The sequence below is a fragment of the Neomonachus schauinslandi genome, chromosome 10 (genome assembly GCF_002201575.2).
Source record: "Neomonachus schauinslandi chromosome 10, ASM220157v2, whole genome shotgun sequence".
NCBI classification, from domain to species: domain Eukaryota; kingdom Metazoa; phylum Chordata; class Mammalia; order Carnivora; family Phocidae; genus Neomonachus; species Neomonachus schauinslandi.
The window spans coordinates 130,662,471-130,689,347 of record NC_058412.1 but is presented as its reverse complement, the minus strand read 5'-3'; the positions used below and the strand labels follow the sequence as shown (position 1 = coordinate 130,689,347).

Genomic DNA, 26,877 nt, shown 5'->3' with positions numbered 1-26,877 from the left:
TGCAAATTTTGTTGTTCTTGAAAAAATGTGTCTGTATGCTGTGGAAGTAGAGCTGTTTCCTTCATGGTAACCAGATGTAGATGTTGTCAGAACAGCCTTATATACCTTGGGAGCATACAAACAGAGTGTAACGGTATCCACAACATCCTCTTTATACCTAAAAAGATGTTTTTTGAAACCCCAAAAGATTTTGTAAAGTATTATTATACCATTAGGGTCCTGATAAGACCCTCAGGCTTTGTCATTCCTGACGAATGTCTGCTCATTTGGGTTAAGGATAGTTTGATTAGTTAAGGAGAGGAAGGTTAGTATGCTCTTCACATGGCATCTTTTCTTAAGCTCTGGGATCTTCACTAATAACTTCTAAAACTGCAACATATCCTAAGTGTTCAGGTTACCCCACTGTCAGTGCTTCTTTGCAAACATGCTATTCTAGGGAAATCCCACCGTACATCACCTTTGATGCAAACCGACTTCTCAAATTGCCACTCGGTATCTCAGGAATTAAGGTCACTTGTCAATTTCCTCCCTATGAAGCCTACATCACTTTGGTTCCCAACTTCTCTTTGCAGGCCCAACATGCAGAATCTAAAATGACAAGCTTTCTTGGTAAAGATCATCTTGGTTAAGTGTAGAAAGTCAAGTTACAAAGCAATTTAATAGCTTTGTGTGAATTTATGTTATTCATACTTCTTTAAACTTTCAATAATTACTATTTATCTGAAGGGGGGGAAATCGGAGGGGGAGACGAACCATGAGAGACGATGGACTCTGAAAAACAAACTGAGGGTTCTAGAGGGGAGGGGGGGTGGGAGGATGGGTTAGGCTGGTGGTGGGTATTGAGGAGGGCACATTCTGCATGGAGCACTGGGTGTTAAATGCAAACAACGAATCATGGAACACTGCATCGAAAACTAATGATGTAATGTATGGTGATTAACATAATAAAAAATTTAAAAAAATAAATAAAAATAACTGCTATTTATCTTATTGTATATTAAAAAACATAGCCAGTTGCTGGGCTCCTGGGTGGCTCAGTTGGTTAAGCGAGTGCCTTTGGCTCAGGTCATGATCCTGGAGTCCCTGGCTCAGCAGGGAGTCTGCTTCTCCCTCTGCCCCTGCCCCCCTCATGCTCTATCTCATTCTCTCTCTCAAATAAATAAATAAAATCTTAAAAAAAAAACCACAGCCAGCTGCTATAATAGTATAAAGGCAGTGGCATACAATTTTCTTTACAAAAAGGAATTTATTTAAGGAGACGAGACCGCATAAAATTGAATAATAGTACAGAGGGTATGCATATGAGAAAAATGCTGATAATGTAATTCAAATATTGCAAAAATTTGTGAACATGCTAGGGAACAAATGGTCTTCGGGACAACCTGATCTAACCCAACTCTCTCTCTCTCTCTGTGGGTATGTCCTGGGAAGTAAGCTTGTTCACTCACACAGGCACTCAGGATGTATTTTCTGAGCATCCACACTGTGCCATGTTCTCTGCTGGGGAGCAGAACTTACAGTCACAAAGACTAGAATGTAAGTACCCTCAGTACACATTCGTTCAACAAATACTCAGGATGGCCACTGCGTCAAGGCACTGGGGGATAAAATGATGAGGACAAAAGACCCAGCTCTCCTTGGCTTTACTGCTTCCTGGAAGATGAGTCCACTAGCCACACAATTCAACATGATGTGAGCACTGGGATAAGGCCTCTAAAGATGGGGGTCAGCACCCTCGTCTTGGGAGCACACATAGTCAAGATCTCACGCCAGTTACACGGGAGTCCGGGAGGGTTACCTTGGAGTTGGGAGGTAAGACCTAGAGATGAAAAAGATTGACCTAGGATGGGGGGAGAGGCCCAGGCTTCCAGGAAGAAAGAACGGGAAAAGCTCTCTGGGGGAGAAATGGCCACCAGGAAGGGCTGAAAAGGCTCAGTGACTAGCGAACAGTCAGTGCTATTTATGGCCACCTCTGTGGCCCTTCATTTGTTCTCAGATTCATTTATTTGACAGATTACTGCATGTGAACTAGGTGCTGTCTCACGCATGCCCTTCCAAGTTCTGGCGTCTTGCAGCTGATCATGCAAAGTTCTTCAGCAGGGGTCCCCCACAGAGGCCTATTTATTTTTTATAAGTTACATATGCACAAGGTATTCTTGCATACTGTAAACCATAAAAGCTGCATTTGAGAAGATAAGAAAATGTTTAAAATTTTTTTCCAATTATTCCTGCTGTCCCCACCATGGGCCCTTCTGTATCCCGCTTCTGAGCCCACTTTTCTGGAAGACAGGCCTCCTAGGGTTTGCTTAGAGTCCCCGCAGAACCAGAACCCAGGGCCCTGCCCCAGGGCATCCCTTTCCAACAGCACATGGTTCCTAAGCTTGGGCATTCGCGAGAATCACCTGGAGGGCTAGATGAACACACAGATGGCTGGGCCCCAACCCCAGAGTGCCTGATGCTGGAACTTTCAGGATCCCCGAAGGGGCCTGAACATTTGCCTTCTAGCAAGTTCCCAAGTGATGCTGATGCTGCTGGTGCCGAGCGCATTACTAGCCTGTTTTCTCGCCGCGTGGACCCCACCCCTCTTGCGTACACCCTGTGCAGGTGTTTGATCAAGGTGGTTTGCTCAGCCACTTCCAGAAGAATCTGCATGTTAAACTCTTTCCCCAGGACGCTGTGATCGAGGACGTGCCCCGGAGTGCGGCCTCGATGGGGGCCCTGGCCCCAGGGGAAAGGGGACAGCCAGGCTGGCTGTGCTCCCCCACCACAGGGCTGCCAGGCGCACTGCCCGGGCACCTGGCCCCGCGCTTACCTTGCAGGTGGCAGAGCTGTCCAGCGCTGTGCTGTCGCGTGATGTGCTGCCAGTAGGCGCTACGGGGCAGGGGCACCATGGTGCTCAGGGAGGCCGCCCGCTCGCTCATTTTCATCTGGAGCTGCACAAAGGGAAGAAAGGAGTGTGTCAGCGACGCTGGGGCTGGAAAAGACTTGACTGAGAACTGGGGCGCTGGGAGTCAGAACCTGAGAGCAGCTGGTGGGCAAATCAATGGGCATTTCCCCGCCGAGCCGCGGGGTCAGCTATTGTTTTTGCTTAGTTAGCAGCATCTGCTCTTCCCCCTGCTGGCAACAGTGTGTCCACTTTCCTCTGGAGAACCTCCCCCCAGCTCAGCTCAATCCATCCGGTTACAGGGCGCTGACCTCACCAATGATTCTAGGGATGGTTGGTGACCCAAGTCAGGCCAGTAAGACACAACAACCCCTGGGAGCAGTTAGAACTTTTGTGGAAGAGAAAATCAACAGAGGTAAGCCAAGGGTTTTTGCCTGTGTGGTTCACTGCTCTCTCCCCCAGGTCCAGAATATTTCCTGGCACGTGGTAGGCGCACAATAAATACGCGTTGCATTGAATATTGGGCTTCCTTGTGGGGCTGCTGGGGACAGGAGGTGAACAGGAGCCTGCCTTGGAACAACGAAGGGAGAGCCTGCCAGTCAATGAACTGATTCCGAGGAAGACAGCCAAGAAAAGGGGGTGACCTTGGATCCCACCTAAACCTGGAAACTGGCCCTGGACTTCTCAATTATATGAGCCAATTATCTCTTTTCAGTTCAAGCTGATTTGAATTGGGTATTCTGTCACTAGCATCAGAACAAAACACTGTCTGCTCTTCCAAGCGCCTGATCCCTGTTCCAGATACTGATGGAGGGAAGGGGAAGCTGGGGCTCTTGGGCCCGGGTCCTGGGGAGTCGTCTGTGGCCTATCTGACACACTGGCAGAACTGGCTTTACAAGGGAAGTTTCAGAGAGAAGGTGGCCTCGTAGGATGGGTAGGAGTTGAGTAGAAGGACAGGTACACAGGGACAACACAGCTGGAAGAGCATGAGTGTGATGTGAGGCAGCCCTCCCCGCCCCCCTCTCATCTCAGCCCCATCTAAATGCAATCATGGCTTAGTTTTATTACACATTAACAGGAGAAGTGACTACTTGCAATGTTTGATTTCCCGGAGTTGTCTGAATATCAAATCACCCACCTCAGTTTTACAAATGTGCCCAGAAATACACAGATCTGCACAAGCTTATGCAGTGGGACATAGTTTGCAAGCATCGCAAACCAACCAGAGGCAGCTTGAGTCTCTAGTGCTGAGGACCTGGTTATTTGCACTGAACACTAGGACATACTTGGCAACTGCAAACCAGAGGAAGGTAGATTCACGTCAACGAAAAAGGAAACATTTATATATTGTATTGTTAGGGAGATGGTGAGTTGCAGACCACTGTATCTAGTGGAATGTCATTTTAATTGGTTGTATGAGAAGCAGTGACATTAAATGCCTGCCCACTTGGGTTGTCTTAGAGTTCAGTACCTGCTCAGCACCTGTCTAGCACAAACTAGGTACAGGAAAAAAATGAGGGATATAATTATTATTATTATGAATTGCAAGGCCCATTTAGAGATTTTTTTTTTTAAATATCCTGTGTTATCCACACCACAGAATACATGATCCTTTCCTGCTTCTTTTTTTTTTTTTTTTTTTAGATTTTATTTATTTATTCATGAGAGACAGGGAGAGAGAGAGAGAGAGGCAGAGGCAGAGGGAGAGGGAGAAGCAGGCTCCCTGCTCAGCAGGGAGCCCGATGTGGGACTTGATCCCAGGACCCTGGGATCATGACCTGAGCCGAAAGCAGACGCTTAACCATCTGAGCCACCCAGGTGCCCCTAGAGATTTTTTTTTTAAGAAAACTCAAACTCTCCATTCTACACACCTCATCAGTATGGTAGATCCAGGCCTAATATCTGTCCATTCATTCAGTAAAGCTGAAATAATAGGAGGCTTCATACCCCAGTGACCAAAACTCATTCTAGTTGATGAGATTGAACTTGAAAAAAAGATTAGAGCCATTTATTCCAAAGATAATTTAATTTACATGTGTTGCATTTACATGCGATGGATTGAATTCTCCATCCTATCACAATAGGACAATTACCAGAATGTGTTCCCAGGTAGAATTAGTACTAGGTTTCATAGGGACATTTTCTTCCCCAAACATGTCCTGTCGGATCAAAAGGGCAAAGAGCCGAGCACAAAGCTAGGGAGAGCCTGCCAGTCAATGAACTGATTCCGAGGAAGACAGCCAAGAAAAGGGGGTGTTTCTCTATTTCTGTACACATGAAAGTCTCAAAGCTTAAGAGCAAAAAACAAAAACAAAGAAGCAGAAACCTATGTACCAGTGACTTCCGGTGACATTCAACCTCATTTACATGGAACACAAAAATAAATAAATAAATAAATAAATAAATAAAGGAAAAGAACTGGATTTCCAAGGTCCTGATTATTGGATTTTCTCAATAAAAAGATATTCTATTTAATACAATAAAAAATTTAATATAAAGAAAACATTCGGGAAATAGCCGTCCCTTCAACTTATTCACTGCAGTACCGTGAATGTAGTTCTGCAGGCCAGCATGATTTGACTGTATTTTTAGAAAGCTTATTTAGGAACAAGAATGCAATAACACCAACATCATGTTTCATGGAGAACATTACATAGCCTGGCTCTCTCTTTCTTCCTCAACCCTTTGGAAGATTACCGTAGTTCATGAAAAAAGGGGCATCTTAATTGTCTCCAGAGAAAAATAATGAAAAAAAAAAATCTTATTTAACAATGCAATACTTTAAGGGTGAGAAGTCATTTGGTGAGATACCTATCAGGGAAGTTTCCACCCTCATTCTTTATTGCTGCAAGGCACTCTGAGTCTTAGTCTCAACACCCAGTGCAGGGGACATGAATGGATGCTCATTGACACCACAGCTGGAAATACAAAGTAACACTACATTTTCGGAGGATTTAAAATTAGGTCATCTTGAGTACATGGAGAGAAAGGTTGCATTCTTCCTCCTTTTTCTTTTTTAACCTTACACACTTTTATATAGTTTGGTTTTTCTCGTTTATAAAAATCATAGTAATTTCACATTAAGGAGTAAAAAAATAGATGACCCCAAACCATAAACGTTCGAAGTACAGCTATTTCTGCTATAACGAGACATGGACATTTCTGAAAAACCTCCCCATCTGCAATTCTTTTGGGAAAATCGGCTTATGGGATGACCCCTCAAAAAGTATGCTGCTTTCTAAGCAAAGGAATCGCTCCTCTGAGAGGCAGCTTGGAGGCTTAGAGGCTGGAGGTTTTGCAAGGGTTGTTTAAAAAAACACACACACAGGAAGACATTTGGTTAGAAATGCTGTCTTCAGAAGTCCAGGCTATGCAGATGGAGCGTAGGCTCTTCCCCAAGGGTGTGCCCTGCTGGCTGTGTAGCCCCGTGAACAAGAGCTGGTCCAGAGCTGTACAAGGTGGGGATGCACCTCTCCGGGTAGAGCCTTTGGTGCCTCTGCCAATTTCTCATCTTCTTAAACTCTAGCTGGAAGAGGCTCTGCTGTGCAGTAGTTTACTGAGGGCTTTTCCCTTTCCTGCTAAAGGTTATAATTCTACTCCTACTATTCTGGGCTTCCCTTGCCTAGGAAAAAGAAAAGTGGGTTGTTTTGTTTGTTTGTTTGTTTGTTTGTTTTTTGCACCAACGCACTTTGATATTAGAATAAATCATTCTCCAATTTATCAAATGCATCTCAACTCAATGTGAATACGGAAATGGTGTTTTAAGTAGAACTGTCTACCATATCTGATAGTCTTGTTCCCACCTTTTCATTAAATAGGTATCCTTGAACTCTACATATATTAAAAAAAAAAAATTATCCAAACCATCCATTTTGCATCCTGCGACTATTAGGAAAGTTTAATACAGTCATGGAACACCAAACTACGGGAATATCCAGCCCAGTTGCCTATGTTAAGAAGCCAAAAAATCGGTACCCGAGTTCACACAGCAAGGTGTTAGCTGGCCCCTTCGTCCCAGGACCTGAACTCCATCTCTCAGAACCTACTGACCAGCACCTATTTGTTCTCCACGTTTGTTCAAGTTCAAGGTCACATTCAAATTGCCTCCTAAAACCATGGTGGCCAAGTGGGGAGCAGTCTTTACACGTGCACATAAACATGCTAAGTTTGATTTTTCCAGAGATGATAAACTTACAAGGTTTGGCCATCTGAACAAATAAATGGAAAGAACATTTCTTCAGCTTATCATCAAATACTTGTTGATTTTGAGGCACAGTCTATAACCTCAAAGAGCTTGTGTCTAAGACAATACAGTAAGGGCAAAGCAGAGGAAATCTGGGTGCCCTGGGATGACAGGAAAAGGGCATCAAAATCTGAGCAGGAGGAGTGACAAAGGAACATAGCAATCAGGTAGGAACACAGAGTAATCCCCAGCCGTCTCCCCCGGGGTCACAGAGGTTCTGGTAGCTCCGCATCTTAGTACATCTCTCAGACTACCTCCAGCCCGCAGGAGGGCTGCAGGATGTCTGAGGTCAGACTAGGTGTCCTTAGTTGCTGCTTCTAAATGTTAGACTCTTGAGATGCCTGGATGTGTGCGCACTTGCAGCTCTGGGAATGATACACCCAGGGAGCCCGGACTGTGGTCAGTGCAAGACAAGGCTTGGAGATAGTAAAGGGAACATGGAGGCTCAAGGCTGGTTGGAAAGATCAGTAACTAAAAATCAGAATTTTAGAACCAGAAGGGAATTGTGTTCTTTGTTTTGTTCACTGAGGTAGTCTCAGCTCTCAGAACAGTGCCTGGTAAACAGTAGATGCTCGGCACACTCTTGCCGAGGGAAAGAATGAATCCAGTCAATGACGTGAGAGAGCTGGCTCGAACCAGCTTGCAAAAGCCAAGTATTACATTTCAGGCATTTTGTGAGCTGGCTGTTAAATGCAGCCATCAATAAAAATTAAATTACACAAACTTACAGTTAAATAAACTGTGTATATAACATATGCAATTGTATAGATGTTACTCAAGTCATAACAGACGTACTACTCAAGACTCATCACTTCCTGGGTATTTTACTATCATCTATGCTCTGAAATTATTTGAGTCGGTTACATCTACCTGGTAGAAACACTGTAAAATAGCGTGTTTCTCTATGTCATTTCCCAACTCTGTGTACACACGCATGCACTGTTTTTCAGAGAGCCAGTTATTAAACATTTGCGAGCACGTGAGTGAATCCAACCCATAAGGGTAAAGAAGGGCTTGCCAGCCAAATAGGGAGTACAGACAGGCTGTGTGTGGTCTGTGTCCACCCCATTTCCCCACTTCTCACCTGGTTGATGCCTACCTTCCCTTCAGGAGTCAGCTCAGGAACCCCTCAACATTTTCCTGACATCTCTTCTCCCTTAATGACATCTAGTGCTCCTACCAGGTATCTCTAGGTCTATTCTTTTTTTTAAATTTATTTTAAAGATTTTATTTATTTGAAAGAGAGGGAGAGAGAGAGTGTGCACGCACAAGCATGAGTGGGGGGAGGGAAGGGGCAGAGGGACAAGCAGACTCCCTGCTGAGCGGGGAGCCCCACTTGGGGCTCCATCCCAGGACCCTGAGATCATGCCCTGATCTTAACGGATGGATCCACCCAGGTGCCCCTCATGCTCCATTCTTACTCTCATCATCTCATTGTTTTGTTGATAGTTGCTAGACTACCCCAGCTCTACCCCAGACCATAAACTCTTGGAAAACGGTGAGTATATATTTTACCTCCATATCCCCAGCACCTCACTAGGGCCTCCAGCAGCTTCACAAATACAGACCGGATGAATGAATGCATGAACAAATGAAAGAACCCCACTTTTGCCCAGGTAGCAGGGAATAGTTTTCAGAAATCAATCCTAGTCAACCCAGCAAATGAGAAGCACTGTTAGCCCAAGGCTGAATTCCTGTGGAAGCTCTAGGTCCAGGTTAAATTAACTTGGCTTTCACTGGCTGTGGGGGATGTGCTAATAAGACTCTGCTCCATCCTACTTTGCTATTCAAGTGATGAGCTGCAGCAAGGCCTCAGGGAAAGATCTGCCTACATGCAGATGCACAATTGGCCAGGAGAGTCCAGCAGCAGGGGAGTTCAGCTCTACCCATTTATTCATTCTATTAGCAGTGTTAGCTCAAGATCCCACCAGGGAAGAAAGACAGGCTTCGTGAAAGTCAAACAAATGCCGTCTTGTACTTGAACACTTGAACTTTCTCCCTAAACAGAGGGATGCACATAGGTCTCTTCCTAACCCAGGCTAAGTGAGTACTGATGCTGCCCCGTGGCCGGAAATACTCAACCAATCAATGGTTGTAACTGATAGGGTTTCAAAGGCACAAAAACACTATGTTGCTGGGAAGAGAGACTGACCATAGAGTCAGAGACCATGCTCCAGTTTAGGCTGTGCTCTACGAGAACTGTGGGGTATGGGACACATCCTCCTCTTATCTGAGCCTCAAGGTGCCCTTTCTCATAGAACTTCCCTTTTAATGAGACAAACTAAACGCATAAAAAGTAATCAGATTGCAGTACAAAAGAATGAGGTCCTGCTACCTGCTACCACATAGATGCAGCTGAAAACATGATGTCAGGTGAATGAAGCCATTTGCAAGAGACCATTATGTTGTATGAATCCATTTATACGAAATGTCCAGAAGAGGTAAATCCAGAGAGAAAGAGAAGGTACATTAGTGGTTGCCTGTGGCTGGGCAGGTGATGGCTATAGAAGACAAGTTTCTTTTTGGGGTGCTGAAAATATTCTGGAGTTGATGGTGGTGACGGAGACAACTCTGTGAATATAGTGAAACCGCTCAAACTGTACAGTTTAAAGGGTGTATGGCATGGTATGTGAATTATATCTAAGTAAGCTGTCCTCAGAAAAATAAAATCAGATAGTAGTAGGTGCTATCCAGACTATTAAAGAATTCATGATATAATAAGTTAGTGGGTGATGACTTCTGGTCAATCAGTCCCAGGGGAAGTGACATTTAAGCTTGAGTGACACCTGGCCCAAGCATGGTCGCCCATCATTATCATTGTCAATAACAAAGACAGATCCTTTTAAAGACCTCCCAAGGCTCACAGTGACGGAAATGCTGATTGCCCAGGCCCTTCTCTCATAATGACGGGCAAAACATATCAACCCTCTTGGGAGAGAAAAAATTCTAATGACTGCTATTTATAGCTTCTTGGTGAGAAAAACAAACAAAAAACTGCCCTCCTCGCCACCAATCACATTTTTGGTGTCTATTCTTCATTTGGTCTGGCTGACACCTGTTGCTTAAGCACTTCTTTTATGAGTGGGAGAACAGGAGTACAGAGCAGTGGTGAGTCTCAGCCGAAATACGCCACCATATTGTCCTTCTCTGGAGTCCAACTATTTTACAGCAGAGCATTGTGTTTGTCGAAATTGAACAGCACGACAGGATGTAGCTGTCTGCTGCTATGGTGGATCATGAATACCATATGCTGTGTCTGTGACATCGGTCTGGACCCATTCAGAAACAGGCACACATCATCACAACAGCAGGTTAGTACTTCAAGAACTCACTCCCTCCTCCTCAGGCTCTTAAACTTGCACAGGTTGCTCCTTCAAGTAACTACCGCGGGGGTGTGGCAAGAGCAACTCTGCATATGCAAATCAGATCGTAATTTTCCATCTCCTCCACCTGGGTCCTGAAGTGATGGAACCAGGACACAGTTTTGACAATGAGATTCAGCTGTGAGTCAGAGCCGCCTCTCTGCCAGGATGTCTGCTCAACCTGACAGACTTCCAGAGCTCATGCAGTTCTGAGAGTATCCTCAGTTTAGGTATATATAAACCAACTTATTTTCTACAGATATTTTAAGCACAAAATGTGGGCAAAGTTGAGTCAGAGGGACAATTCAAGAGAGAAATAGTAAAACTGTGTTCCAAAAAAAGTCGGCATCTCAATGTCTCCTTTATTCCACTCACCACTCAGCTTTGGTAACACCACCCTCCCTGTTCACTGACATTCTCCACTGGGCTTCCTGAACTATGCCTTCATCTTCTGCCTACTTATTCTCCAGTGAAAAGAATATTTGAAAATAGGCCTTACCTACGCTTTCCAGACCCTGGGTCAACTGTTCTCCAACCTTAGCAAGCAGAAGAATCATCTGGAGGGTTCATTCAAATGCAGATTCCTGGGCTCCACCCACCAGGAATTTGCATTTCTACCAAGTCTCCAGATGGTTCTATCTTACTGGTCCACGGACCACACTTTGAGAACCACTGTCCTATGTCCTTTGGCCCAATCATGCTGGGGGGAAAAAAGTTTTCCACTGTGGTAAGAGCCCAAACTTGGCCAAAAATTGGGAAAAAGTCTAGAAGCTATCACTAATTATTGCATGACTCTAGGCTAGTTATTTAACCTCCTTTACTCCTTACTATCTCATCAGTAAAAAAGAGAGAGGAAAAAATAGCTTCTACTTTGCAGTTAATTTTAAGAACATCCATGGCTTATTGTGGGGTTCCATAAATTTAGCATTATTGTAATTAAGCCCATATCAATCAAAATATTGTCTTTAGCAAGAATTTCTGTAAAGGGTCCTAATAGGAACATTCACATCTTTTAAAACCTAAATATTTGATACTGGACTGTTCCTGGCTTCACAACAGAAGCTTTAAAAAGTATTCAGGCAACAACCACAAAAAAAGCTACCCAATTAAATAAAAAACACAAATATGTTTAGAGAATACATTTAACCACCTGTTCCCAGTTAGTACACAATGCATTCAATGAATAAGTATGAACAAAACTCTTAGTGTGGGCACATGGAATAACTGTAGGAAAAGGAGAAAATCCACAAGCTTTAGAGTCCCCCTAAAACAAAAGTCTCCCTCTCCCCCACCTTGGGGAGCTTAAAATCTCCAAGGCACCTCTACCTATACATCTGGTAGCATTTTGCTTAGTACCTAAAAGGGGGTGGGAGGGAGGTCCACCTTTTGTTTATGATCCATTTCTTTAAAACTTGTAATAAATTGTATTCTTTCTTCCCTAGTACTGATATATTTTTATTATGTTCAGGAAATACACAAAAGAATATAAGGTAGATTTGAAATAAGCCCTATACACATCATCTAGGAAAAACAAAAGCAAAGAAATAAAGAGAACTTTTAACATGTTAATAATTACCTTCTGGTCTTTTTTTTTTAATGTGCATACATAATGTGTATTCAACACAAACTGCATGACTGTGGATATGTTGTTATGCCATCCTCTTTTTTACATTTCATATATTGTGAATAGACCTTAACGTTCCTAAACACTACTATCTTCTACATGGCCATTTTAATGTCTGTGTCACAGCCCATCCTTTTCCTGTGCCATACTTTATTTTCTCATTTCCTTAACCATTTCTAATTTACCAGATGAGATCGTGGAATTAACATTTTTTTTTAAAGATTTTATTTATTTATTTGACAGAGAGAGACACAGCGAGAGGGAACACAAGCAGGGGGAGTGGGAGAGGGAGAAGCAGGCTTCCCGCTGAGCAGGGAACAGCCCGATGTGGGGAGCTCGATCCCAGGAGCCTGGGATCATGACCTGAGCCGAAGGCAGACACTTAACAACTGAGCCACACAGGTGCCCCAACATCGTGGAATTAAATTCTGACCCAAACTCCTTCCTAACATTTTTTTCTGCTAACCACAATTTTTATTCTGGGACCCACTCTATCAACAACTATTCCAATAACCAGTTTTTAAACGAATTTTAAAATTTAATTTTAATTTACATGTCAAATTGGATTTTAGAGTGACTCAAAAATTACTTTTAAATGCTACAACATCAGAAAAGTAGATGAGTTGATAATTTTGTTTTTATTCTTAAACAAAGCTGTCTTACCTTCACATTACTGTGCATCTATACAACAGACTAATCTGTAGCCATTAAAAAGAAAAAGGTAGGCCTCTGTGAAGTGATGTTGAAACAATCCTAAAAATAAGGAGCCACAATTACTTATCTATACATGCTCACAGGGAAAGCTCTTCACTGGGATGGGTTTAAGTATCATCTATCCATACTGTGATGATTCTCAAATGCATATCTGGAGCTCCAGTCTGTCCCCTAAACCTCAGACTTGTGTTTTCACCATCCCATGTCCACCTATGTGCTTAGTAGGCAACTCTCATTTAACACGTCCATTCCTGAACTACCGTTTCTCACTGTCCACTCCCTCCAATCTCTTCCCCTTCTAGATAAATGGCTCTTCCATTCTACCTGTTTCTCTGCTTAAAGCAGAAAAAGCCCCGTGAGGCTACCTTGTTTACTCTCTATCCTACAGGATTGCTTACCCATCAGCAAATCTGGTTTTTCCAATCTTCAAAATGTGTTGAGAACCCCCCACTTTTCACCATGTCCAACCCGCCATCTTGGTCCATGTCATGGCACTCACCTAGATGTCAATATGGCTGAAATAGCTCCCTAATGTGTCTTCCTGTTGATACTCTTATCCTACCTACCCGGAGTCTTTTCCAAATAGCTGTCAGGGAGATCCTTTTACAAGTGAAGTCAGCATATCTCACCTTTCTCAAAACCTTCAAATGACTTCCCAACCTACTCCAAGAAAAATCCAAAGTCTTTATCACAGCTACAAGGTCATATAGTGCCTGGCCTCTAGTTACTTCTAGACCAGACCCCCTATTCTCCCTCTCCCCACTTTATCTGCTTCAAAATCATAGCCTTCTTGACCTTGAACATGCAAAGCATAAAACAGCCTCAGGACCTTTGCACTTAAGGTCCCCTCTGGCTGGAACAATTGGCCCTCAGAAATTTTCAAGGCTCACTCTTTACTTCCCTCAGCTCTCTGCCACTGTATCACCCCATCAGAGCAATAAACCTCCATCGTTCTCTCCTGCTTTACACTGTAATGTTCTTTGTTCTTCAGAGCATTCATCAACTCTTGATATAGATTTATATGTCTATTGTTGATTGTCTGTCTCATCCCGCACAACAATGCAGCAAATTCTTTGAAGACAAGGACTGTTTCTTGTTCTCTGCTGTACTCCTGCTTCCTAGAACAGGGCCTGCCACAAGGTAGATACTCATATTTGTAGAATAAATGAATGTATTAATAAATAGATATGTTTTCTATCTAATAAGTGATAACATATTCTGGAAGAATACAAAAGAATCTGGCAAAGACTTTGCTCCTGAGAAAGTAAAGTGGGGGTCTGGGGTGATAAAGCATGGGAGAGAGACTTATATTACACTGCAGGTCCTCATGCAGGATTTGCATTTTACATCATGCATAAATCCAATTCTTAATCCAAGTCTCCTTTTGATACTAAATGCATCTAAAAATAAATCACAGCTTCCTCCCTCAAATACACCCTGTCCATTCACTAGTTTAAAGAATTCTGTAGCTCCGAATAGGGTACTGAGGACTATGTGTAAGAACAGCACTCCTCCAAGATTAGGCTTGCACAGAGCAAACATCTCTCTGCTTCCAACACTTAGCTTTACAGGTCCTCCCCCTCCCCAGCCCCTACCCCTTTGGATCTTCTCCAAATGAGACTTATGAGAAAATGAAAACCAGGAGAAGTTAAAAGGAGATGAAAAAAGAGTTCTCGAGGAGGCTAAAACATAATTTCAGATCTCTAGCCAGAGAAAAGTACTTCAAATATCTCATGAATAGTAAATATGTTTTGAACTGAATCTTAAAATGTTAGGTTTATTCTTATAAAATCCAGACCAAATGTCTCCCTTAAAAGAGAACAGTGGTCTTAGACAATACTTAAAAAAAGAAAAAAAAGACATAAAGATCAAACATGTGTTTGTGGAACATGCACTCTATTTACCAAGTCTGACAAATCTCTATTTCTGAGGTTTATCAAACACACTGTAAAGTTCTAGCAAATATATCTTGTATGGTTTGGTGCTAGGAGTCATTTATTGAGATAATTACATTTGCTGCATTCTGTGGGGTTCTTTCTGCTTGATGAAGCAGATTCATTTAATCAATACAAACTGCTTAAAATGCTAATTGGTACGCTAAGTGGTGGTAACCAATCCCTCCTGAACAGAGATGCAAATGCTGTTGAAAAAGTTCTGTAATCATTGTGGGGCAACCACATGGTGCATGAGAAGATGTAATTCATTCTCACGGTGGTGTACAGAGGTGTACAGAGAGGCTCTTGTGCCCGCCTTCTTCCACCTGCTGGACAGGTACCCTTCCCTTTGTGTGGGAGGAGGAATGATTTCTTAAAATGGCCTAGCGTTCTTCACATGTTGTTGCTTTCCTAAACCCTGTAAACATAGACCACCGATACACATGTAAAGAGTGGTTAGTGTCCAATAATTAGACAATGAGGGAACTATGCACGCATTGACACTCTGTTCCCATCAGAGGAGTATGCTCACTGCTCGGCTTATGTCTTCCTGATACAGAACATCAAGGCATGCGGTCCCATGCTGCGCTGTCTCTAGCTCTTGTTCCATTTCTTCCAGGGACCAAGGAGCCAGATCCTCAGAGTTACTTTAGACCAGTGGTTCTCAAAGTGTGGTGCCTGGACCGGCAGCATCAGCATCACTTGAGAATTTACCAGACATTCAAATTCCAATGCCCCACCACAGACCTATGAAACACTGGCAGTAGAACCCAGTGACCTGTGGTTCAGTAAGCCTTCCAGGTGACTCTGATGCAATCTGAAGGTGGAGAAGCACTGTCCCAAGTCTCCCTTCCCCGACTCTCTCGCCCTTTCCCCCCGTGCCCAGCCCACAAGCGCACACTGGGGCCCTAGAAGTCCTCAGTTTTCTACCTACATAAAGTCCCCAGATTTGATCCTCCCTGTCAGTTCCCGTTGAATCCATGTCCTGGGCTTGACATTCCTCTCCTGACTCTTCACTTACTAATTGTGAGCTACTGAGCCTCAGTTTCTCCCTCTATGAAACAGACCTAATAGTGCTCCCAATGAAATGCAAAGTGCTCCAGTATTTTCGAGGCAATACAGCAACACCTATTTAAATTTAAAAATAGTTACAACCTTTAATTCAGCAATCCTGCTCCCAGGTTTAGAAAATTCAGTTAAATAAAGTAACATTCAGAAACTCAGTTAAAGTTAACATACATAAGAGCATGTATACGAGGATGTATGGTGTAGAACTGTTTATTAGTGGCCCCCCAAAATCTGACATTACCATAGATAAGCTTAATAAGTTAGTGTCACATCGAGACCCTAAAATATCAAGCATTCCATTTAAAAGAATGAATAAGAGCAAGGTTGGCAACCTTTTCTGTCAAGGGCCAGATAGCAAGTAGCTCTGCAGGCTATCCAGTCTTTGTCAAGCCAATGAATCAACTCTTTTGTTTCAGTGTGAAAGCAGTCATAACAACGTATCAATGAATGGGCATAGCTGTGTTCCAATAAAACTTTACTTACAAAAACAGACATAAGCCAGATTTTGCTCATGGGCCACAGATCGCTAACCCTTGGGTCAGACCTAAGCTATATGTCTTTTAAGTACTGTATTTCCATTAGGTGTTTACTATTAAACAAGAAAACCAAGGGGGTAGTTTTAAAAATGTTTAATAGGATCACAATTTTATAATATAAACAATGGCTTCCAAACACCCATCTTACATATATATATCTATGTGTGTGTCTATCTATGTGTGTCTGTAGATATGGATTTTTGTATAGGATTATATGGATACAGAGAAAAACATGGAAAAAAGAATACAAACTTCTGAACAAAAAAATTAGGAGTTGCTAAGGAGGGGAAAGGAGGGATTGAGATGCATAAATTATGAAGAGAGAAAATACTGTAGTACTAATCATCTATATGATCATATCTTTGCAGTTAGTTAAATTTCACATACATGTGTTTCTGTAAAAATAAACAGGATTCAAAAACCAACCCCTATGTCTTAAGAGAGCTGTGAAAATTAAATGAAATACAGCATTCAGATCCTCAGCACAGAGCCAGATGGAGCTACTCATTCCAATTTTAATTATCCCTCTATTAGACTAAGCCCCTTAACTTGGTTAGCTGCTTACACACTCCCTAACAGCCCTTCCTCTCCCCTTACCCCTTTCAGTGGATTCTGTACTGAATGTTCTTCAGTTCTTTCACTTATTGCATCCATTTGTATGCTCTGGGCATCACCTTTAAGTCATGCCATGGGCTGGAAACTTAAAAATGAATGAAACACAGTCCCTCTGCTCCCCCGGATTTTATAGTAAGTGGCCGGAGAGCCAAGGGCCAGCTTTAGTCATGTAGCCCGCCATCTGCCTCCACAATGGCACTCCTTCCTCTACAAAAGGGGAACAGACTCTCATGTCAGCCGAGTTCTCCTTCATGCAGGTGGGGGGAGGGGAGAAGATTTCTTGTATGTGTGTGTTCACACGCCTGCGCCTGGTGCCTCCTGGCACACAGGAGGTGTGCAGTAAGATGCGGGTCAATGACTGAGTCACTAAGTGAATAAGAACCCTCTATAATGTCTCACCCCCCCTTTGCCATTTTATCCTTTCTTACTCTAAGTCAATGATAGTAACAGCTCAGGTTGATTTGTACTGAGCAGATGTCAGACACTATGTCAAGAAATCACTTGTCTTATCCCACCTGGCCAGGTAAGTATTAATAAAATCCCCCTTTATCGAGCGCGGAGCAAACACTAAGGGTGGTGAAGTCACCTGCCAAAGACACTGAGTCAGCATTTACAACCTGGCCTCTTTATTACTCCAGAGATAAAGTTCCTATCACAACCCAGTGTGTTCTAGAAAGCACTGAGGATGTTACAAAGGCCTTAAAAGATGGGCTCAAATCCTGTTCTGAATGATAAAAGGCACCTGAATTTTATTTCCAAACCTCAGAGAAATGGCCAAAAGTCTACGCTGCTAGGAGAGGGTAATGCCCCTGCCATCTTGAGCAACAGAATCTACCAGTGATTCTACCAGGCCCTCAGAGCCCCACTGTCCCAGGGGCCTTCTCTCAAGTGGAAATTAGCAATCTGCCAAACATGTGGTCTTCCTTGACTTCCTAATGAAACCCATTCTCATGGCAGTCTGATCCTAATTCCAGCTCTGACAGATGTTTGGCATAAACCACCAAAAGAGCTGTCTTTACTTCCTCTAACCCCTCTCCCTTGTTCTGACATTTGCAGAAAAAGTGATGGGTATTCCCATCATCAAAATGTTACCGAGGTATCACAGAATATTACTGAAGTGTCAAGGAAAGAGAGCACGCAGAGGCTTACTTACTGAATGCTACAAAGAAAAGGAGAGACAGAGAGACAGAGAAAAGAAAAAGTGGGTAGGAGAGCAACACTGCTTTCCTCTTAAGGAAAAATGCAGCAGAGACACGACCTGGTGTACAGAACTAGCTAAAACAATGCCTCCATTGTCACCCCCAGCTTTGATAAAGCAGACTGTTAGTGAAATCAACCATTTGGGGCCAAATTTCCAAGTGAAGCATTTTGCTGAACACCAGATGCACTCAAATGGTTATTTTCATGGGGAATGAAAGTGATTTGCATCAATTTATTCAGAGCCATCTGAATTCTCAGCCACATGCATAAAACAAAATCACTGCTCCCTTTGCTTCTGGTAACTTTTTATGCCTCCTTACTAAGGAAATCCTCTTCCTACCCGTACATCAAAATTGATATCCTTGGGGACTGTTTTCCACAACCTCTTAAAGCAGACTTGCTTAAAACCTGGGCCCTGGCGTGGCATTAAGAGGGAACTGGATTTGGTATTTGGGCTTCATTTTTCCTTTTCTCTATGCTCATAAAATGACCTATTTGGCCCCCATTTTTGTTCATTCAACAAACATTTAGCAAGTCCTGTGCCAGAACCTGAGCATATTACAGACACATGGAGCCTAGCCTCTGCCCTCCAGAGGCTTCCAGCTTCTAGTGGAATGGCCAGTTACTCGGTCAGCTTTTGAAGCTAATGCACGAGGCAAAAATCCCATAGGGTCAGACTGAACTCAGCGGCTCACCTCAACAGAAGCAGGTGCTTTGGGGACAAGATGCAGGATACATGCTAGAACTGAGACCAGGGAGCAAAGGAGTGGTTCGTGTTTTCTGTCTTATGCTTACTCCAGGCACAAATCTACTGAGTGGAGTGGTGGGCTGGTGGCCCAGGTAGGACATGTAGGTATGGTATACTTTGTTTTGTTGCACTCCAGAGTGGGTATAACCACTCTGGGCATATTTATGGGGCCCTGCTGAGTTCCAGCCCCTGCTGGAGCCCCACACCTAAGGCAGGGGCCTGACCTCACAATCTGATGCTGCCACGCATGCACAAACAGTATTCAGCCTCATCACCCGATTTCCTGGAGTTGCCCGTTAACATCCCCATTGCTTCAATGTGAGTCTCTTTCTCCTGGCTTATCCCGTGCCAGTTTGTGTGAGTAAAAAGGGAATCATTACGGTAGCTCACATTTGTTGACTCTTCCTATGTCCCTCCTAAGTGCCTTACATGTACTAACCCGTGTGAATCGCACCACATTGTGAGGCATAAACACTATTATTATCACTCCCATATGACATATAAAATAAACAAGGCAAAAGGAGGCCAAGCTACATAGTTTGGAAGTGACATTCAATTCCAGACACACTGACCCATCAATTTCTGGCCCAGCCTTCATGCAGAACCTGCCTATCTTTAGAACAGGGTTCTCAACCTCCCACTGTTGACATCTGGGATCAGGTTACTTTTTGTTGTGGGGGACTGTTCTGTGTATTACAGCATGTTTAGCAGCATCCCTGGCCTCCGACCCTGGGCCCTGTGTTAACAACCAAAATGATTGCAGATATTGCCAAATGTCTCCCGGGAGGCAAAATTGCTAGCCACTGAGAATCACTGGTTTAGGGTGACCATACATTTCAGTCTTCCTGGCTGAATCCTGTTTACATCTGTTATGCAGGCATTACTCTTCATCAGGGCCAACTTCAAGGGCAGATGACCTGTGTAGTCACACAGAGCCCCATGCTTGATTTGATCTTCTGCCGTCACCATCTTGAAAAATCTTAGCTTTTGAACAAGGGACCTTATGTATTCATTTTGAATCAGGTCTACAAATTGCATGTCCAATCCTGCTCTTAAGAAGGTTGACCCTGACTCTCAAAAGCTCCCAGCTTGGAAAAAACTCCTATGTAACCCTATTGATTATATGTAATAGAGCCTTTAAAAGCTCACCATGTGATTTTTTTTGCCTTATTGATTGAAAAATACAAAAGTCTGGTTTGCTCTTCTTTTTTTTTTAAGATTTTATTTATTTATTTGACACAGAAAGAGAGCCAACAAGAGAGGGAGCACAAGCAGGGGGAGTGGGAGAGGGAGAAGCAGGCTTCCCGCTGAGCAGAGAGCCCAATGTGGGGCTCGATCCCAGGACCCTGGGATCATGACCTGAGCTGAAAGCAGATGCTTCACTGACTGAGTCACCCAGGTGTCCCCTGGTTTGCTCTTCAGTAACAGGCTGCACAACTGGTTTTATTCACCAAGCAGCATATTCATGCTTACACATTTTGCATTTTCCATCATAGATTCCCTGATGCATATCCACCCTGACATTCTCCCCAGTAAGAGCCAGTCTTTGCTACCAGGCAAATGGCCATAATCTTCCATAAAAAGATGTATCAAGGACACAGAAGTCTTGCCAAAAATATAAGGGCAAGAGGTTTGTTCCCCTAAACCAGGGGTTACAAACTTGAATGCCTACATGGGTCATGCAGGTAACAGGAATCAGTGAAGTCTTCTGGTTATTGAGACGACAAGAAACGATAAGAGCTATGCAACCCTGAAGGGCATTAATCCTTTCAAAATGGTAGCTGCTACTCAATTTTAACTCAAGCAGACACGGTGTTACCAGATATTCTCATTTTTCCAAAAGGTACAGCTATGTATTTTATGTGAAACCTCCCATTGCAAATGCTGGGAACTAACTTAATTTTTAAAATATCGCCTGTGCCAATACCTTCGGGGCGCCTGGGTGGCTCAGTTGGTTAAGCGACTGCCTTCGGCTCAGGTCATGATCCTGGAGTCCCGGGATCGAGTCCCACATCAGGCTCCCTGCTCAGCAGGGGGTCTGCTTCTCCCTCTGCCCTCTTCCTTCTCGTGCTCTCTGTCTCTCATTCTCTCTCTCTCAAATAAATAAATAAAATCTTAAAAAAAAAAATATATATCGCCTGTGCCAATACCTTGTAAACCAAACAAAAAGTGGTCTGCATGCACTAGCTCCCAAGACCTGTGCTATCATCTTTGGCCATCTTAACTCCTTTTCCCTGCTCTGGTCACCTGGGGACTCTCCCAAAGTTTCCTTACTGCCTGAAGCTGAACCAATAGATAATTTTACCCCTCCCCCTGGCTAGTCACATAGTGGGGAAGGAATTGTATTTCATGCTTGGATGGGTTGATAAATATTTGGGTAGGTACACAATATGTAATCAATTTCCAGTTCCGCAAAAATAATCGACTGGATCTCCCTAAAATATTGAAACTCGCATAGTTGGTGACAACAGTCAATCCTGACATCCCCTTTGAATGCATTCTCTAGGCAATATTCTGATTGTCAGATTCTGGTCATACCCAACACCTTAATAGCATGAAAAAAAAAAAAAGAGCCATACAAGGCAGAACATATCTGCTGGGGCAACCAAAAGCTGAAACCCCTGTTGAATGATCTCTTAAAATCACATAAATGGCCTCTGGTTTTGCTGACAGGCATCTGGGATTATTGCTTTGCCTTCAGTAAACTCCAAGGAGAAAAAGCAAATCCACATGGCGTAGAGGAGAGGGACTGATTAATAATATAAGCACATTTGTGTCTAACACCTAAAACCAAGGTGCAGAGGGGTTATCGGTGAACTACAGCCCAAAGGCCAAATCCTGGTGGCCTGTGTTTGTATGGCCCAGAAGCAAGACTGGTTTTTACATTTTTAAAGTAAAAAAAGAAGAGGAGGAGGAAGTCAAGGAGGAAGAAGAGGTGGAGGAGGAGGAGAAAGCAGCAGCACCATATGTGGCCCACAAAACATAAAATATTTACCATCTGAACCTTTACAGAAAATGTTTACCAACCCTTGGTGGAGATGGATACATCCCTCATTTCCTAACTTCTCAAAATCGATTAAAAATGGCACTGAAATGATCCGACTTGTCTCTCCATCCCCAACACCATCCCTGTCTCTTACCACCATCGGGCTTTCCAGGGGCTGCCTACTTACAGAGCTGCCATCTCAAACATAGTACTAGTGTCAGAGTTTACAAACAAAGCTACAACCTGTTAGCATCATTCCTTTCCCTGTAGAGACACAGCCACCAGCTGACCATGACCATGGCTAGGTCACAGGAGCCTAGCTACAAGGAGGAATTGCATAAGCTAGGGCAGCACTTAATAACCAAGGAAAAGGACTACTAAAATCCACCACTGCACGTCGCAAGTTATTAAGTTATTATAAGAGACTGGAAAGGACCTTCTCCGAAAATGACATTTCCCCCTAATATGCGGAAACAAAAGTCATAGCAAATTTAAGGAAGAAACCTGAGTTTCATCTGTTTCTGTCCTATCTTTAGAGTAAATTCCTGGCAGTACTATTGCTGATAAAGAGATAAGTGAATTTAATTTTGATAAATAAGGACAAATTGTCCTCCAGTGAGATCGTAGCAAACTGAACTCACAGGATTATACCGTTGCATGCACTGAAAGGTATAAATCATAACTCCTTATCGAAATTTTAAGCTTCTGTAAAGATTCAAAAGGGTTTTTTTTTAATGTTTATGGTCTCCATAAGACTTACTACAATGCTTTCTTTGCAAGCAGTAGATGGGTGTTCGCTAAAAGGTTTTTGAATCATAATTATTATGCCAGGATATAAAAAGGGTTTATTTGGGAGGGGAAAAAAAGCTGATAATTGCTTTAAGCAGAACACAATAAACAAAGAAACAAACAAATTAATTAAATAATGAATAAATCAATCCATAAGTTAACCCAATTAACCAGAGCCCACAAAGACGAGAAGAGATAAGACCTGATTTTTTTGAGGGGGAGTGGTGGGAACAGAGAGGCAGGTTGAGCTGGGAGAAGAGTGTTTATATACATTAAAAAAAAAAAAAAAAGATTTAAAAAAACCCAGCAGGGAAGAGCTTACTTCAGTGTCTGAATAGTAATGAAATTGATTCTATGATTTCTTTGATTCTCTATTTTAAAAAAATGGAATAGTTTATGGCTTTTTAAATTAGGCTGAGTAAGAATTACTGTGGTTTCCAGAATTGTGGAAGAGTGTCACTTGAATTCTACAAATTCATTACATTTTATTTGCAAAACCAAGTTTGGAAGTGAACCTATCAATTAGGCAAACAAAAAAAGATGTGACAAAGAATGGTTCAGATGAACTCTCAAACCTGGGTGCCGTCCAGGGCTCTAGAGCACAAGGGAGAAGTTGTGCCCTGGGGCTTCAATGTCACCTGGATGGAGCCTCACTTGCAGCCCCTAGGGAGAGCGTGCTAAATTAGTCTTTCTCCATCTTGTCACTCAATTTGCCTTGAAGGAAATTCTAAAAACGACAGGCCCAGGAGTGGAATGAGGAACATCCCACACACCGCCACTCCTTGGTCCAAAATTAGACTTTGTCACAGACACTGATCTCCAAGGTGGCAAAAATAGCAAAAGCTGCTCGGGGGAGTCCCGAGCTGTCCCTGCAGAGTCCCTGCAGCTTCTCCAGGAGGCCAGCTGGTGGCTGGTGAGCAAACAAGTTCTTGCTGCTCAGTCTCATTCAATAGTTGGTCTTTCCCTCCCTCCTGATACTCCAGCTACCCCAGCCTCCAGCACTCACTTAGAGTACAGAATAACAACACATTGCATTTAAAAAGCGAGAATGTTCGAGAGGAATTTTGAGATATAATATTGCTATTTGGTGCCAACACTACCCAAAGAAACGGGATTTCTTGTAACCGTGATCTTCTTAGGCGTACTCTAAGTTGATAGATATTTCTGAAAGGCACTCTGATATTCAAGGTAATTTGCAAACACTAAGCCAGGTCTTAGTGGGGACATATGAGGGCTATAAGAGCTTTCACAGTCTCCAAGGGAGCAAGGCACTGTAGCCAGAGGTAGAGGTTTAGGAATCAGACAAAAGGATCTCGCATTCCTGGCTCCAGGAGTAAGGAGTTCCGTGGCTCCAAGTAGGTGACTGAACCACACTGAGAGTGAGTTTTCTCATGTCTCTGATAGAGACTGTGATTCCTCCCAGGTCAAAGGTCATGAATAATACTCTTTTGAATTGTGAGCCCGATGAAAGTTTGAGCCTTACCATCCATTCACCACTATATCCTGGAGCACAGAGCAGAGCATGTCAGGTCCTCAATGAACATTCTTGAATGAACAAATGAATAGGAATGAATAAATGAGTCTGCCATCCAGTTAAGGTAGTGATGAGAGAAAGAGCAAGTGAGTGCTTGGCATATTATAGGAGGCTTGGTAGATGGTATTGGCTGCTATGATGGAAGAGACTAAAGGAGGACAGCAGATGGCCGGTAAGTGCACGGTATTATCAGCAAAACACCCTCAAGTAGGAAATATTTACAAAGGTAAAATCAAAGCACTAAATAAATACTATTCCGGAAGTTTGTGCGGTGTGGCGACAAACACCAAGATGGCGGCCTCCAAGGTCTATTCCTCCAGGTGTTCACACTCTGTGTGGACCCCTTCCCTGACTACAGGAAGGACTTGTGACCTGCTTTTAATCAGCAGAGAGGGCGACAGGATGTCACTTGCATGGTTAGGATACATAGGATTGCATGGTTTGCAGTCTGCAAGGAAGTCAGTGGTGTGTTGGGGGAGCCCACGCAGTAGAGAGCTGACAGTGGCCTCTGGGAGCTAAGGATGGCCTCCAGGTCACAGCCAGCAACAAACTGAGGCACGCAATCCGACTGTTACAAGCAACTAAACCCACCAATAACCCCGCTCGCTCATGAGTAGATCCTTCCCCGGTCTAACCCTGAGATGCGCCTGAGGCATCTGAGCCTTGTGAGAAACTTAAGCCACGCCAACACTCCTGGCCCACAGCAACTATGAGATGGTAAATGTGTGTTGTGTTATGGTGCATAGTTGTTGAAAACAACAGGCCAGACACTGATTGTCCACAGCATGGGTAGCCAACACGCAGAGAAGGACCACTTGTGGAGAGTAACAAAAGGGGGAGGTAGGGACTGTGGGGAAGTGAAGCCCCCCAGTCTGCCCAAAGAGGGCAGACAGGACTGGGCGTATCTGATTGTTGTTGCCTTGTGGGGGTGTGAGATCAGTGCTGTCAGACTTTTCACTTTTCAAAGATAGCATAGAAATCTGAGTTTTATGTGAAACCTCTCAATCTTTAAATGCCGGTCACTAATTTGGTATTTTTAGAACAGCAAGCTAATCTCATGAAGGACAAAGAAAACAGGTTGTGAGGAGAAAAGTGGGGGCTACCCCAGGACACCTCCTCCAAATTTGAGTCCCATGACTTCCAAGCTGGTGGCCTTGGGCCTCCCATACAGCAGTGGTTGTAGGGTCCTACGGCTGTGGTAACAAATTACCAGGACTCGGGGGCTTAAAACAACCTAAATGTATCCTCTTACAGCTCTGGGGGCCAGATGTCCAAAGTCAGTTCACCGAGCTGAAGTCAAGGTGTTGGCCGGGCTGGGTTCTTCTGGAGGTTCCAGGGGAGAATGTTTACCTTCTCCAGCATTTAGGGGCACCCACATCCTTTGGGTCACATCTCTCTCTTCTACCTTCAAAGCCATCAGCATACAAACTTCAAGTCTCCCTCTCTGCCCCTCTGTTTCCACTATCACATCACCTTCTGACTCTTACTCCTCCTGTGTCCCTCTCACAAGGACCCTTGTGATAACACTGGCTCACCTGGATGATCTAGGATAATCTCCCCATCTCAAGAGCCTTAACTTGATCACATCTGCAAAATCCCTTTTGCCACGTAAGGACACACTCAAACTCACACTCATAGGTTCCAGGGATTAGGACACATCTTTGGAGCCATGATTCATCCTATCACTATTATCATTGTTGCTGGGACAGGACCCACAAGCCTCCTCTTTACAGCTGCTGGGTTCAGGTCACAAGTCGGATCCCAATGCACTTAAGGCTGTAACTTCAAACTGATACAGGCCCCGTGGGGAAGCATCTGTCTGTAGAGGAGGTCTTCGGAGTTTTACGACAGAGGCAGCCAACAGTGGGCCAGGACTTTCTAATGAGGCTAAGCCCAGAGATGAGCATCGCCATCTTTCTCCATTTATGACCTTGACTATCTCAGAGAAGCCAGCAGTGGTGAACACGCAATTCCAGGTTGAGAATATAGCCAGATCTACGTGGATCCGTTCCCAGTTACCAGAAAACGCAGTACTGCAACCCTGGGAGGGTGGGCCAGCAGGGTTGTCTTCATTTGCTTCATTGTCATGGGGTATCTCTTTTCTCCCCAAATCGGGGACTGACTCACGTACATTAATTTTCAGCATTTCATAATCCCCACTTAACATCCCTGAGATTCAGATCCCATTTTGAAGCTTACTCATTTCCATCTAAAACAGGATTTTGTTGCTTTAAAAATCATATTCATTTTATGGAACTCATTAAGCATACAGCAAATTAAGAGCAAACAACATTATTTTCCAGTTAAATTTGCAAAGGGATAATCTAAATGAATTACTCGTATTCCTGATTAATTTTTAGTGGAAGTAATGAGGAGGTTGTAAATGGAAAAACATGTACATATAGAACCTGCCTTTCGAGCACAAAACAATTTATGCTAATTGATGGCTTTACCAGTAAGGTAATCTTGGAAAAACTCCTTCAGATGCTTAAAGGCATCTAATGGGACAGCTAAACAATTTTAATGCAATGACATGTTGCCCTGTAAAGTTCCAAGTGACTTGAATTCTACTTTACAGCCATCTGTCTGCCTGTCTATCTATCTATCTATCTATCTATCTATCTATCTATCTATCTATCT

The 26,877-nt window shown here is 43.4% G+C and overlaps 1 protein-coding gene across 1 annotated transcript in view; it reads right to left on the bottom strand.

Annotated features, from left to right (window-relative positions):
* The window catches only part of DOK5 (docking protein 5), a 152,286-nt gene that overhangs the window by 5,126 nt on the left and 120,283 nt on the right, over positions 1-26,877 (bottom strand). The window contains exon 7 of the mRNA XM_021677816.2: positions 2,813-2,933. Within this exon, the coding sequence (XP_021533491.1) occupies positions 2,813-2,933 (121 nt within the window). The remainder of the gene's footprint in view (positions 1-2,812; positions 2,934-26,877) is intronic.